Source organism: Ornithodoros turicata, chromosome 10 (genome assembly GCF_037126465.1).
Source record: "Ornithodoros turicata isolate Travis chromosome 10, ASM3712646v1, whole genome shotgun sequence".
Taxonomy (NCBI): Eukaryota; Metazoa; Arthropoda; class Arachnida; order Ixodida; family Argasidae; genus Ornithodoros; species Ornithodoros turicata.
The window spans coordinates 31,058,082-31,073,617 of NC_088210.1; the positions used below are offsets into that span (position 1 = coordinate 31,058,082).

The following is a 15,536-nucleotide window of genomic DNA, read 5'->3' on the forward strand; positions in this document are numbered from 1 at the left end:
AATGCCTTTCATGATTACAGATATGCGACAAAGTCCTCCGACAGCGCGGCATTCGTAACCCCCACATCCAGCAGGTCTTACATGCTGTCATTCCGCGATTGGCTGCGTTCCAAACAGATAAGTTCGTGAAAGCGTAAGTAACGACTACCACCAGACGTCCTCCTCTTACAAAATTGATTGATTGATTGATTGCATAAATCGACACCGTTGTGACTTCAGGTACCTCCCCGAAGCAATGAGTTACCTGCTAGGCTGTCTGAGGCGCGAACGCAGCATGGCCTTCCTCTCGATCGGGCTGTTGGCCGTTGCTGTGGGGGATCACATGCAGCAGTACCTGCCTCGTATCATGGAGGTGGTGTCTGCTTCCCTCCCGAGCAATGCTACTCCGTCGAAGTGAGTTCTTGTGCTCGGGCTTGTCACGATGTGTGCAAATTGTTACGGCTAGAACCATTCATTCTGTAGGTTGGTGCAGTGGTAAGTTTGTGAGGGGTAAGGAATTTGATTATGCCGGGGGCAAGGTTCTAGAAGTGTTTGTTAAATAAAATAAAAATTGCCCCCTTTTTTTTTCTTATTCAGTTAAATTGCAGATTCAGTTGAGTGACAGTTACCGCGTAGGTCCGTCCATAGCTTTGCTGGGCCGTGTGACAGTGGCCACCTGACTAAAAATTGACCACTAACGATGATCCTATAAACCAGCCAGCATTTTGCGCAATGCCAGATGCTGCAGTTTTTTTTTTTTTTTTCTTCTTCTTGTCTTTCTTTTTCTTCTTCTTTCTCTTTCTCTATTTCTTTCAACTTTTCTTTTTCTCCTTTTTTTGCTTCTTCTTTTCTTCTTTTACTTCTTCTTTCCTTATTCTTTTTTTCTTCTTTCTCTTCTTCTTTTCTTCTCTTGCTTCTCCTTTTTCTTCCTTTTCTCCTGCTTCTTTTTCTTCTTCTTCTGTGGGTTTCTGCATGTGTCTTTGATTGAAGACAGAATTGATTTCCATTTTCCATTAGATTCTTGCGGAGTGCATAATTTTATTTTGTGTAACAGGAAGAAAGGCTTGACCCTCGATCCTGCCGTGTTCACATGCATCAGCCTCCTTGCCAGGGCTCACAAGAGGCTCATCGTAGCTGAAGTGAAAGATCTACTCGAACCTATGCTTAATACTGGACTGAGGTAGACACGTTTGGAGGACCGTTTGGAGTCTTTTTCGACTTAAAAATGTCTCGTCGTCACATTTTAGCCCCGCCCTCACCGCGGCATTGCACGAAATCTCGATGCATATTCCTCTCCTGAAGAAAGATATTCAGGATGGTCTGCTGAAGACTTTGTCTTGTATTCTGATGCACAAGCCTCTCCGACATCCAGGAATGCCCAAACACCTGCACAGCGCACAACAGTCTCCAGGTTGGTAGATCACACACGATTGCAGCTGAGTAGGTTCTGAAGCACTTTCAGCCTGCTCTGGCAAGCACGATTCCGCACAGCAATGAGCAGCAACCTCGTACCGTAATATATTACGCAAATACAGTCTCCGACCGATTTTTCGGCCTTCTAGGAGCCAGGAAATTAGTCAGAATTATCGAGCAGTCATCGGGCAGCTATATGCGGCAATTTTTAGTGAATTGCATAAATCCTACTTATTTCAAAAACCTTCACTCGGAACATTCAAAGTGACTTTTAAAAAAATAATCTATATATGTGTCTGCTTTTTCAACAAGAATTTCAAACAAGATTTTCCTCAAGGGGGATTTCGGGAAAATTTTCTGACCCAAACAAATGTTTGTAGGTACATTGATTGGATTGGCTGACGTCAACGACCCAGCAACTATCACGCTTGCACTCAAGACTTTAGGAAGTTTTGACTTTGAAGGTCAGTAGCCACGTAAATGTGCTTACCTGAGAGAATTCAAGTGTAAGCGCATGAGAAACTACGCAGATGCAATGGTTCGAACTAAAATAATAAATGAATAATAATAAATCAATTAATTAACTCAGGACGGACGCTTACGCCATTTGTAAAGCACTGTGCCGATACGTATCTCTCGAGTGAGTACAAGGAAGTGAGGCTGGAGGCCATTCGTACCTGCTGCTGTCTCCTGTCACCTGCCCTGGAGGTAGGCCTAGTTACGAGCTCTCAAGTTGTGAAGTTGTGGGAGGCCGATTGACGTGATACTGAAATAAGGGGACTGAATGTTACGCAGAACATGAAGAGCACCGGCAAGTACAGCGGCACCCTCATGGAGACTGTGCAGATCGTGCTCGGAAAGCTGCTTCTAGCTGGTGTTACTGATACGGGTAAAGTTGTGCTTCTCCCGTGTTATGTGTAGATTTGGAGCTGCATTGTTTTATGGCTCTAGCTTTTACCGGATAACGCATATACTACTGGTACGTAATTAACGGTGCAAGAGTGTTTACGACGCACTCTGCAAAAGCCTTAGTAAAACCGAGAATTTTTTCGTCCAGGGCTCCAAAATATTGAACATTGTTGTGCAATCAGCTGTTTGTTCAAATGCCTCTGACTTGATAGGCGGCACAAGTATTAAGGGAAAAACGTCTGTTCGGCAGTTATCTGTATTCTTCGCGGCACCCTCAGCTTTACATCAGCTCGTAGGGAAAAATTCGGCACCAGCACAGGGAGGAATAATTCTAGCAGATATAATGTTGTGCATGAGAACATCATCAAAGCTAGGGTCATATGTCACCTGAAGTTTGACATGGTCAGAACAGAGTTTAAATATATTAATGGAGACAGCTGATCCTGTACTACACTCTGCTATGTTAGCTACTATATTATTAATAAACCCTGAGACAAGGGACTACGAAAACACACACACAAACAAAGTTAAGTTTTGTCCGTCTTTCTAGTAAAGTCCAGCTGTGTGTGAGACTCTGTCTGAGTGTGTCCGATTTCGTTGTCCTTAGCCTCGGGGGTTTCAGGAATATGAACATGAAACATGCCTGCCATCTGTGGCATTTCCTCTATTATTCTGTTACCAATGTTGCCAGATTCGGATGTACGATACTGTGTCCTGGCTTCCTTGGATGAGAAGTTTGACGGCCATTTAGCGCAAGCAGAGAACCTCAGCGCCCTCTTCATCCTGCTCAACGATGAAGCGTTCGAGATACGCGAGCTGGCACTGTGCACAATTGGCCGCCTCAGCAACCTTAACCCCGCCTATATCATGCCACCCCTAAGAAAGGTTCTCATTCAGGTATAGAATAACCAGTACCTCTTAAAGCAATGCCCTCAGTTTTAATCAGGGTTTGTTACCGGGAAACAGAAACAGAAATGGTTGCTGCCCGAACTTTGTTGGAAACAAGACTAGAAACCTTAACAGAAATATTTTCATTGCCATTAGCAGAAGCAGAAACAGAATTCAAAGGACAGGAACGACAATGGCAACCTATTTTTCGACCCCAGTTATTCCTGAACAGGCAACCCCACAAATTCTTTTTTTTTTACGTTTGGTATTCACAGCTTATTGCAGCCTGTTACAACTAAACACATGACATGTGCAGATGCTGGTGTCTATGATGCAGGTGCAGGCATCTCAGAAGCCAGTGAGCAGTTCGCGCTTCACATCCGACTGTGAAGGCGCACTCTAGACTAGACAATCCAATCCAATCTGTATCAAGCTGTCCAGCCGTAACTGTCAGTGTTGGATGTGCTTGTTTGCTATGTTGAATTCATTTCTTTCGAATTTGTTTTCGAAAATGGAACCTGAAACAAAAATAACTGAGAAACAAAACCAGAAACGAAATATCTACTTCAAACTGAAACCGATATCAAAATTTGATCGTAAACGGAAACAATAACAGATCTTTGGGTATCCGAAACAGAAACGGAAACACTATTGGTTTCGGTAACACTCGCTGGTTTTCATAGTGTGAGTATGACCCTCTGTCTTGTAGCTACTGTTCAAAGTAATGATGTGAATGTCGGTTTCTAGATCTTGACAGAGCTGGAACACTCAGGTGTGGTTCGCAACAAGGAACAGTCTGCAAAAATGCTTGGGCATCTTCTCTCCAATGCTCCCCGCTTGGTTAGGCCATACGTAGAGCCCATTCTTTCTGTAAGTTCATTTCTTTAGTTTGTCTTACAATGGATTACTAGAAGGCAAGTTCGCTAACGTGAGGATGGTGTAAGAATGCATTGGCCCAATATCGACTAGGAACAACAAGGTTGAAAGGTAGAAGTGAGTACGACAAATACGATTAAAGATTCATGAACTATTGATGAAGATATTGGACATCATTTGGACAATTGGATTGGACAAGATTCGGTCTCGAACATTGAGAAAATTCCTCAGTGCTGTCCTCAGTAGCTTGGAGTCTTAAATGTTAGCGTGTTTTCCCAGAGCCTTCGTTTTCATGTCGACGTAAGTCTAATCTGAGGTGCAAGTGTGCAATCTTACCCCAGGGTACCTTTAGCTCAATGTGTCTTTTGGCCTCATTTACATCAATAGTGGTAGATGAACATACGTAACACAAGTGTACTTTACGCTGCTTCTGTTTTCTTCCAGGTATTAATCCCCAAGCTCGAAGCACCTGACCCCAACCCGGGAGTTGTAATTTGCGTGCTTGCCGCAATAGGAGAGCAAGCGCAGGTACAAATTTACTTGCATGATAACTTCTGCACCATTCATGAAGGTGTTGGAATGTATACCACTGCATCCCAAAGCACTATGTCTTCGGCAGATGCAAGACATTGTTTATCTCATTGTTTATCTCATTGTTTATCTCATTGTTTATCTCATTGTTTATCTCATTGTTTATCTCATTGTTTATCTCATTGTTTATCTCATTGTTTATCTCATTGTTTATCTTGCCCATGAGTCAGTGTTTGATATGTTGAAGACAGCACATAATGAGTTTTATGACACAAACACGTTGACAACACAAAGAACGTCTCCCTACTTTTTCGTGCAAACTTTGTTCAGAAGTCTGGTTCAAAGTAACATCCGTACCATCAAACATACCATCCTTTCCATGCTATATCGTTTCTATAGGTGAGTGGAACAGAAATGAGGAAGTGGATGGACAAGCTCCTGCCCATCATCATAGACATGCTCCAGGACTCATCATCACTGCCCAAACGAGAGGTTCATAATCACTTCCGTCCATCTTTTGTTTCTTATTGTGACACGTCGATTTTTTTTTCCGTTGCAGATCAGCTTGTGGACACTGGGGCAGCTGGTGGAAAGTACTGGGTATGTTGTGGACCCTTACCACAAGTACCCAGCTCTGCTAGACGTTCTTCTCAATTTCCTCAAGGTGGAACAGTTCCCAAGCATCCGCAGAGAGGTAAAAAAAAAAAGTTTCCACGCAGTTGCCATCTGGCAGCATGATGTGCCGTTGTGAAGTCGAATGCTTCCACATATGCTCGCAGCGTTTTTGTGTCTTTTTGAGACAACTTGTTCTCTGCCCTCCCTTTCCAGGCTATCAGAGTGCTGGGACTGCTGGGTGCTCTGGATCCATTCAAGCACAAACTCAACATGGGGATGATAGATGACTGCAGCGATTCTGGAGGGGTTGTGAGCATCAGTGTCGTAACACCGGATAACCAGGGTAACTGAAAGTTTAAAATATTTGTAACCTTGCCTGTGTGTTTTGTCTTTAGCTTTTACTCAACCAACATCAGTTAGCTTGAGATACCAGGCATACCAGATTAGAGGGATACCGCAGACTTCACAACTATATTTGAAGTGCACTACTCGTAAGGCTTCTGCTGAAAGAAGGCCGTGGCTGACATATTCAGATGCAACAGTCATTCGCATTGGTCCATATCTTATAACGTAACCAAACGTATATAGCATAAACCATAGCGTAACCAAACGTATGTAACGTAAACCATAACGTAACCAAACGTATGTACCGTAAACCATAACGTAACCAAACGTATATAACGTAAATCATAACATAACCAAAAGTATATAAATGTATATAACATAAACCATAGCGTAACCAAACGTATATAACATAAACCATAACGTAACCAAACGTATATAACATAAACCATAACGTAACCAAACATATTTATAAACGTATATTACGTGACCAAACTGTACATTCCTTTTCCGAGGAACTGAGACCGCTTCTTTTCCTAGGCAGTGTACCAATATGTCGTCTGTTTCTGCTTCCTCAGATCCTTCACCTGTTCCTCCTCTCCCATTATCGGAATCAGAGATACCTCCGACAGGCAACTATTCCAGTTGTGTAACAGCTTCCTTTGTGAGCAATACGTAACGACTACTAGCCAACTAAGATAACGTAGAGCATGGCGCTCTTGAACTGCAATAACCGTACTGTACTGTACTGCAGTGCCGGAAGTAGATGGGCGATTTTCTTTCCAGAAGACCGAAATGGGGCCAACTCAGCAGGCAATGGGCAAATATTCAGACCGCTTCTTAGGTGGGTTTAAAACGTGCAGCGGTAGTCGTAAAAATGTGTCTCTGCCGATTCTCCGCCTCAACGTCTTTGCACGACAGTGTGTCACAATTACCGTACTACGTAACGAAATTGTCTGCTGTTTGATATCGTTGTTGTCGGTGAGTCGTTTTTTATCGTGAATAAGCAGCGGCGACTGCCGAAGACAACTTCACGGAGCGTCCCTGTGTACTGCACTGTTGAAAAGTTTTGCAGACTGTGCAGTTCCTCGTATTATTAAGTGCGTTGACGCAGCAAGGAAATGTTCGTGTGTGCAGAGATGGGAGCCAGCGAAATGCTAGTGAGTCTCGGAGGCTCCCTGGAAGACTTCTACCCTGCGATAGCGGTGTCTGCGCTGATGAGGGTGATGCGCGATCCCACTCTGAGTCAACACCACACCATAGTTGTCACAGCACTTGTCCGCATCATCAAAAGTTTGGGCCTCCGTTGCGTGCCTTATATTCCTCAGGTGGTGCCTTCCCTGCTGAATGTCATCCGCACTGCTGACACCAGCTTTCGAGAGGTGAGTTTTCTCTCTCTCTCTCTTTCTCTTTTTTTGACTATAGCCAACAATAACTTTATGTTGTGATTATGATTGGGGATTATGATTGTTTATGGGGAGTTTTTGTTTATATGGAACTATAGAGTTTATATTTATGGGCATCTTATTTGTGTTTATGATTGGGGAGTTTGTTTATGGGTAATTGGGGAATTTATTTGTGTTTATGATTGGAGAGTTTGTACTCTAGCCTCAGTTACTTGTGCGCCATAAGAACTCCATCATTATCATAATCTTTTTGGTGCTTGTGGGATGCTGCTGCACTTGTGTTGTCAGATATTGATTATTGTGCCCTATTCAGATTATTCATCAATTGATGAGATATTGGTAAGGTGCTGATGAAAACGCTGATGGTAGCTTCCCCCTCCTTGTGTATAATGATAGGTACTGTAAGCCATGTTTCTCCAGCCATGTTTCTCTTGGAATGCCAAAGTAGAGTGTGTCTTCAGTAAGGTGGCTAGAACACAGCAGGTTTGTGTCTACATGTATTTGTATGGACACTACCCTGGTGATACCTGTATCAATCAAAAGGCATACCCCAGTAAAGTACAAGCCATGAATTTGTGTTGGCTGCGAATATGATATGGAACATACATTGCAGCACATGTATATCCTCCAAGTTAAAGTTTGTTATCTCTCAAATTTTCTGTTCAATGTTCCTTGTAAAACCCTGTTCATAGAAATGATTTTTCTTACCCAGTTCCTGTTCCAACAACTTGGTCTCCTAATTGCCATTGTGAAACAACACATCCGGAACTACCTCGATGACATCTTTCTCCTAATCAAGGTAATGTCGCACTCATTGATCGAGACTTTGTCTCTTTGTAATTGATGCATAAACTTCATTTCTTAATAATCTCTACTGCTTCAGGAATTCTGGAATGTGAACAGCCCCATCCAGTCAACCATTATCATGCTTGTAGAGCAGATCGTCATGTCCTTGGGCTCCGAAATCAAGGTGTATCTCCCAAAGCTGGTGCCACAAGCATTGAAAGTGTTTATGCACGACACAAGCCCTGATCGCACAGTGACTGCCAAGGTAGTTTCTTGTTCTTTTCATACCAGAAGTTACCACATTTGGCAAGTATAAGGCAACTTGTTTTGCGTGATCCCAGAGACGTCCGAGGGACGTTTGGTACCAACCACGACCTACTGGATTATAACGACCATGTCATAATCGGCAACCCAGTATGACGAGCCCATCCGCACAATCCACTAGGAGCGCTGCGCGTCGGTCCGCGAGATCTGCAACGTGATTGGACAGTGAAAATTTGAATTTTGAACGTGCAGACGACTACCGTAGCATACGACAGCTCTTACGAAAAACGCGTAGAATGATGATAATAATCAACTTTAGAAAGAAGCATCTCCCGTAGGACATCCACCGCTTGTACAAAAATACCAAGGTAAGCTGAAGTACAATCTATTGTAGAAGTTGAGGAATTAATACCCGGGCCGATGAGTAGCGCCACCGCTAGCTTCCAACTGCGGCGCTGGGAAGGGGTGCCTATGACATGGTCCTTATAATCTACAGGTTTTCCCGGCAATTTTAATCCAAGTGCCAGCTAAATTAATCCACATGCCATGCAAACTTTATGGGGCATGGATTAATTTAGCTGGCACTCGGATTAAAACCGCCGGGAAAACCTGTAGTAGGTCGTGGTACCATCACACAACTCCAGAGCAATCGTGCACTCTTGGGATGTTGGATGCGTGCAAGATGTCAAATAAATCTACATGTAGTCCACTCTATAGTTATGGAGCGGCTTTTTGAGGTTAAGCCCGATTCCGCCCGGTTATTCCCCCTCGAACTGACCTCCGAACTATTCGTGTTAAACCCGATTACTCCCCAAATTCCAGTCACCATGAAATCCTCCAGTGACGTTTCCGCTGAAGACGAACAAAGGTCGCCACGTGTAACACATGTAAGAATGGGTCACTTACGTTCCCAGCAACACACCCATGTGTGTCAACACTGTCTATACTTTCGGGGATTACAGCTGGAAGGTCACGATCCCGCAAAAAAAAAAAAAAAAATTAAAAGAGAGAGATTAGGAAAGGACTTAATAGACAAGAGGGGAAACAAAAACACCTGATAACATCGAATTACCGCCCGATTTCACCCTGAATTACATAGTTTCAAAGTAGCGCCCGATTTTTACCCCCCGAATCTGTGAGAGAGACATTTAACCCGAAAAAGTCACTCCCTACCTATAGTCAACAGTCAAGTAAAGATACCACGCGTCACTACCAGCTCAATTTCATGCTTTGACTTCCTCAGTAAAATTTTTTTTAAAATTTTACTGTCAGTACTGCATAATGTGCTTCCCACTTCCAGCTTCTAGTCGCTCTACAGAAATTCAAATATAACTTAGACGACTACCTTCACCTTGTACTTCCGCCTGTCGTGAAGCTTTTTGACTCTCAAGATGTTCCCCTGCAGGTTCGAATGTAAGCATTTTGTTCTACGCCAGTAAAGCAAACTATAGTGAGTGCAGATTTCTGAGGTTGCCATTTTTTTTTTTTTAGGACTGCATTGGAAACCATCGATGTTTTGTCAGAATCGCTCGATTTCTCGGAGTTTGCATCGAGAATAATTCATCCGCTCGTCAGGACGCTGGACACGACGCCAGAATTGTCTTCGGTTTGTACTTAAACTCTCAATGCATTCACTATTTGATGTCCGCTGTTACTGGCTTACAAGTAGAGCCTGAAGTTTTGGGGTTTTAACACAACTCTTTCCTGAATTTGCACCCTGAATTGGAGGTTGCCTTTTTGCCGCTGCACACGTGTGTCAACACATTCAACGAATGGCAATTAAAAAAAAAAAAACATGCCTTTGCATTCCAGCAAGCCATGGACACCTTATGTGCACTGGTAATCCAACTGGGAAAGAAGTACAAAATTTTCATACCGATGGTGGCAAAAGTGATGGAGAAGAATCGAATATCCCACCAGCGTTACAATGCACTAGTCACAAAAATAGTCCGGGTAAGTTCTACCGTAAGAGCCATATAGCGATGCATAGCAGTTGTCCCTATGCTTGTGATTATTTTATTATTCCAGTCGCTGACCGATTTTTGGGACCCCAATTTTTCGGAACTCATTCGTGGAACGGCCATAGGTCCCATAGAGTTCATGTATAAGAACGTCCAAAATCACTGTACAGGATTTCAGACTCTGTTTGCCCAACCAGTGAATCTCTCTTTTGAGGTTACTAGAAATATTGATGTCATCTGAAATTCGTATCAAAAGAATTCAACCAACTAAAATACTGAGGCAAGAAAATAGACTGATTATTCGTTTCCATTTCTCCGAGTTGAAAAGGTCTGTCATATAGCCTTTGCATCTTCAGTTTTTTTGGCAACGGCATGATTCAAAAGGCACAGCACTGCCGTCCGCCCGCGAGTCGCGCGACAGTGCTGTAAAGCGAGCTTCACCTAAAACACGCAGGCATTAGGTGAAGTCGACTTGCGGAATGGTGATGGATGGCGGTGCTTATGTCAGCGTACGGTGACGAAATGTCGCTCGTTATCTGGCAGAGCTGGAAGTTCATTAGGAATGCATCGACAAATTTTACCAGCTCATAAGTGCTTAGTAAAGTTGTCTTTGAAGAGAAAATAGTTTTTTCGGACTGCTCGGATATTCGGACTTTTGCGCGATCTCTGCTGAGTCCAAAAAATCGGACTGTATTTTATTATTATATTATATTTATCTCCCATATCAGAGCACCACTCTCATAGAGGAAGAATATGACACATTTGCGCCTGAGAGACGGCATGCCAGAGAACGCATACAGTCGGATAATTCAACGTTTTTGAGTGTGGACACAACGATGTTCAAGAAACAGCTTGTCTCGTCCACAAACCTCGAAAGGGTAAATCAACACTTTTTAAATCAACAGCGGGCTGACTTTTTTTCAAAAGCAACATGCAGAAAGGTGCTTGTCTTTTTTTTGGTCAGTTGTGGACACCCTGCAAGCGTCTGTCAAAAGATGATTGGTTGGAGTGGTTAAGACGGCTCACCATTGGTCTACTGAAGGAGTCTCCGTCTCCAGCCCTTCGTTCTTGTTGGACGTTAGCCGAGAGCTACAAACAGTTACCAAGGTGACCAGGTCTTTCACGTGAACTTTTAAAGCACTGTCTGACTTGATCCACATCGCATGCAGAGACCTGTTCAATGCTGCATTCCTATCCTGCTGGGTCTACTGTGCCGACAATGATCAGAGGGGTTTGATCGAGAGCTTCCAGAGGGCGCTGATGGACCAAGACATTCCCGAAATTATGCAGACGCTCTTGAACTTGGCAGAGTTCATGGAGCATTGTGAAAAGGTAGAAGATAGTAGTAGTTCAGTAGTGGAATTAATAGGGTTCTTCGTTTTCGAGTTTTATGATTTTTCAAATTCGGGGGCTAAAAATCGGACGCTATTTACGCACGAGAATTTGGGGAGAAATCGATCTACGATCTCTGTTTGATATGTCATCGGGGGAGTTTTCCGGTGAAACGAAAGTCGTATGAAACAAGCCGCTGCTGTGACAATGGGACAAGAAACAATCATTTTTATATTTCCGCTCGGAACTGGTATAGTAAATGACCGCGGCATTCAAACACTTGCCCGAGCTCCACAGAAGTTCGTCTTTGACTCCAGCAGGAGGGGATTATAAACGGAGGTCCAACAGAAGGGAGGAGGTTGTCATAAAATACCTCTCTCTCTCTCTCTCTGCTGATATTACGATTCACTTTTCGACGGTTTACCGAGAACGACAAGTTGAAGGACCGCAACGATTTCGGGTAGATATCGGGTTTCACCCGAATTCTTGAAAATTTGTTCTTGAAAAATCGGGTTTAACCCGAAAATGGAGAACCCTATGCATTAAGCGCGTAATTGTTCCAGGGGCCACTGCCTCTTGACCAAAAGCTGCTGGGAGAACGTGCCATGAAGTGTAGAGCTTACGCAAAGGCTCTCCACTACAAGGAAGACGAATTTCACAAAGGCCCGACGACTGAAGTCCTCGAAGCCCTTATCAGGTACATGGTGGTCACCACTGAATGTGTATTAGGTAGCACCAGCATGGAGTGGGGAGCTCGGATTCTTGATGCGTTTCTTTCTCTCTCGCGCAGTATCAACAATAAGCTGCAGCAACCCGAAGCCGCTTCTGGAGTTCTCGATTATGCCAGCAAGTGCCATGCTGCTGATCTGGTACGTAAATTATTCTCGTTATTTGCGTGCACCTGTCTTGCATAGATGAAAATACAGCAAATGCTTCACACCCGGACTCAGTGTTTCCACAATCTTGTGTGTAGTACTTCATTTTACTTCTTTTCTCTACTTTTTTTTTGCTACCCAAAAATGTACTGTTCAGCACAATATCACTAGATTTCACCCTGTTTTATGGGTTCTCACTCGTAACCTGATTTTAACTCTCCAATTTGAAAAAGAAAGAAAGAAGTTCAAGATACAAGGGCCTTAACTTCAGACCCACTGCACTGTCACTGGATGCAGTGGGTCGGGTAAATTTCCCGCAGAATTTTTTCCGACCATTAGGGTACATTTCCGATGGGATTGCAAAGTTTCCTCAGAATAAATCTTGCCTCGCTCAGTAACAGTACATCTGTAATAAAAACTAGGAAATATGCACTGCTAAGAAGTATGGTTGACCCCTTCAGAAAGTGAAAGAACGTTGGTACGAGAAACTGCACGACTGGGACAATGCACTGAAGGCGTATCAGCAAGCGCGAGAGCAAGATCCCGACGATGTTGAGCTTGTCCTCGGTCAAATGAGATGCCTCGAAGTTTTGGGAGAGTGGTAAGTGGGACACGTCTGTTTCCTTCCGTGACTTCTGGTGTCTATTTATAGAGCGATCAATGTGCATAGTAACTGCCATTGGTGGAAGGATGTTAAACATAGTCATTATGAAAGTCATTTACTAATTGAGCACCATCTCGTTATTTGTGCACTGTCTTACAGGCAGTACAGGCGCCTACTTTTCGCCTCCGAGGTGACAAGTTGGAAATTTGCGCGTACCCCCCTCCGTATTATTGCTCCCCAAAAGCCCCTTTGCCCCTTTAGGCAGGCTCAGGGGGTGGTTGCCACCCTCCCCCCTGCCCCTGTAGACGCCAGCCCTGCTTACAGGTCTACATGCGTTACAGTTCTTGTACAGAGGCTTTTATTAGTACAGCTTGAAGTTGTTTGAGTTGTTGTGTATCTACAGTGTTTTGCCTTTGGGGAACTCCTCTGATTCTTTATGAGCATTATGTTGATAATTACATTCTGAGCATGTTGGTGCTTCAGTTTAGTTTAGTTTAGTCTGTCTGAGTCTTGGTCTAAATCTTAGTCTAAGTCCAAGTCTTAGCCCGCGTCCTAGCCCGCGTCTTAGTCGAAGTTTAAGACTTATGCTAAGACAGACTTAGACCACACTTCTTCAGGTGGTACCTGAAGAAGCGTGGTCCTCCATGCGAAGGCTTGTATCAGTGAAACCTAAACAAGGTCTAGGTTAGGTTTCAACTAATGCTTCTTATTATGGCACCAAACTTTAGGGATGCGCTCTGTCACTTAGCAAGCGACAAATGGGACCATGTCGAAGACATCAACAAGCAAAAAATGGCACGGATGGCTTCAGCTGCTGCTTGGGGCTTAGGTTGGTACATTGGAGTATTCTGTACACATCGCAGCATTCCCTGTCTTGATGTGTCAGCAAATTCATTTGAATATCTAATGAAATGGGATGCTAATCCACATGTGTCAACTCTATCGTACGAAATTGCATAGTATGAAACTAATATGTGTCTGATCCCTGCAAGAAGTCTCGAGAATGAAGGCTCGTTAATGAAGCTTTCCGTTACTCAGCTTGTTTTCTAATTGCTTTTTGTTGGGTGGTACTTCCGTAGAAAAATGGGAGACGATGGAGGAATATGTCCACGTCATTCCTCGTGACACAACGGACAGTGCGTTCCACCAGGCTGTTTTGGCAGTTCACAAGGAGAGCTTCCAGGTGGCGCAACAGGCAAGTGCAATGTGTCATCTGACATTCTTGTGGGGAAAAAAGAAAGTCTCTCTCAGTCTTTTACGTGACCTCTACAGCCTCGACTATCTTTTTTGTGAGATGCGATGGAATGAACTATTCCTCCTTACAGTTCATTGACAAGGCCAGGGACCTTATTGACACAGACCTCACAGCCATGGTTGGTGAGAGCTACAGCAGAGCATACGGTGTAAGTAACGATAGGCACTGTTGAACTGAAGAAATTTGTGGGTACAGCATGTGACGGCCGTACGTGCGGGGTATGTACTGAACTTTGTGAATTTGCGATTCTTAGGCCATGGTGCAAGTGCAGATGCTGGCAGAGCTGGAAGAAGTGATCCAGTACAAGCTGGTGCCAGAACGGAGAGATGCTATCAAGCAGAAGTGGTGGGACAGACTGCAGGTGGGCAGCCGATGTTTGTTATGGCTGACAAGCCGGTCTGATCTGTATTGTGTTTTAACCGAAATTGGAATCATCCTTGCACAGGGATGCCAAAGAATTGTGGAGGACTGGCAGCGGGTACTGCAGCTGCATTCTCTCGTCATGAAGCCCAAAGAAGACATGAGGACGTGGCTCAAGTTTGCGAGCCTCTGTCGGCGAATGGGGCGACTGGTGAGGTCGTACTTAATATTGTAGACATCGGGCTTTTGCTTACACCACGACCCATTAGATTATAACGACCATGTCATAATTGGCAACTCCTATGAGGAGCCCGTCCGCACGATCCGCTAGGAACGCTACTCATCGGCCCGCGAGATCAACGTCATGATTGGACAGTGGAAATTTGAATTTTGGAACATGCAGAAGCAGACGTACGACTACCGTAGCAGACGACAGCAACAACTCCTATGAAAATGCCTAGAATGATGATGATAATCAACTTCAGAAAGAAGCATCTCTCGTGGGACATCCACCGCTTGTACAAAAATACTATGATAAGCTGAAGTACAAAGTATTGCAGAAATCGAGGAAGCAATAACCGGGTCGATGAGTAGCGCCACCGCTGGCTTCCATCTGCGGTGCTGGCAAAGGTTGTCTATGACATGGTCATTATAATCTACTAGGTCATGGCTTACACATATGCTGACTTATACAAAGTATACATGAAGTTCTGAGGACCTCGCTTACCTGTCGTCTGCTCACAGTCTAAGTGTGCTCACTTGAGAATACGTACACTAAGCAGTATGCTGCAGAACACTGCATGGTATGCTGCAGTAAGCTTTACTTTGCGCTCCGTTCTCTAATAAAAAGTACTGTCCTTGTCCTTCCAGGCGCAGTCCCACCGAACACTGGTCACTCTTCTTGGTGCTGACCCTTCCCAGAACTTGAACCAACCACTCCCTACGACGTATCCAGCTGTCACGTTCGCTTACATCAAGCACATGTGGAAAAGCAACTTAAAGGTTTGTGCTAGGGCCAAAATTTTGTTGTTTTCACATTCTGTTCGTTGCATCCTGCGGCCAAGTCAAATGTCTGATTAGTAAGCGCGGTACGGAGCTTTCGTGGAACACGATTTCTCGACAGACAGCCCACGTGGTTTC

The 15,536-nt window shown here is 44.1% G+C and overlaps 1 protein-coding gene across 1 annotated transcript in view; it reads left to right on the forward strand.

Annotated features, from left to right (window-relative positions):
• The window catches only part of LOC135369864 (serine/threonine-protein kinase mTOR-like), a 30,856-nt gene that overhangs the window by 6,718 nt on the left and 8,602 nt on the right, over positions 1–15,536 (forward strand). Inside the window, exons 8-38 of the mRNA XM_064603436.1 lie at positions 21–133; positions 220–393; positions 1,034–1,159; positions 1,227–1,390; positions 1,773–1,856; positions 1,982–2,100; positions 2,188–2,281; positions 2,993–3,198; positions 3,937–4,059; positions 4,510–4,593; positions 4,996–5,088; positions 5,156–5,290; positions 5,425–5,554; positions 6,691–6,935; positions 7,672–7,758; positions 7,843–8,010; positions 9,310–9,422; positions 9,501–9,615; positions 9,822–9,962; positions 10,699–10,848; positions 10,935–11,077; positions 11,140–11,302; positions 11,866–11,999; positions 12,093–12,171; positions 12,639–12,778; positions 13,510–13,610; positions 13,861–13,976; positions 14,107–14,184; positions 14,290–14,397; positions 14,482–14,607; positions 15,267–15,398. Of these exons, the coding sequence (XP_064459506.1) occupies positions 21–133; positions 220–393; positions 1,034–1,159; positions 1,227–1,390; positions 1,773–1,856; positions 1,982–2,100; positions 2,188–2,281; positions 2,993–3,198; positions 3,937–4,059; positions 4,510–4,593; positions 4,996–5,088; positions 5,156–5,290; positions 5,425–5,554; positions 6,691–6,935; positions 7,672–7,758; positions 7,843–8,010; positions 9,310–9,422; positions 9,501–9,615; positions 9,822–9,962; positions 10,699–10,848; positions 10,935–11,077; positions 11,140–11,302; positions 11,866–11,999; positions 12,093–12,171; positions 12,639–12,778; positions 13,510–13,610; positions 13,861–13,976; positions 14,107–14,184; positions 14,290–14,397; positions 14,482–14,607; positions 15,267–15,398 (3,984 nt within the window). The remainder of the gene's footprint in view (positions 1–20; positions 134–219; positions 394–1,033; positions 1,160–1,226; positions 1,391–1,772; positions 1,857–1,981; positions 2,101–2,187; positions 2,282–2,992; positions 3,199–3,936; positions 4,060–4,509; positions 4,594–4,995; positions 5,089–5,155; positions 5,291–5,424; positions 5,555–6,690; positions 6,936–7,671; positions 7,759–7,842; positions 8,011–9,309; positions 9,423–9,500; positions 9,616–9,821; positions 9,963–10,698; positions 10,849–10,934; positions 11,078–11,139; positions 11,303–11,865; positions 12,000–12,092; positions 12,172–12,638; positions 12,779–13,509; positions 13,611–13,860; positions 13,977–14,106; positions 14,185–14,289; positions 14,398–14,481; positions 14,608–15,266; positions 15,399–15,536) is intronic.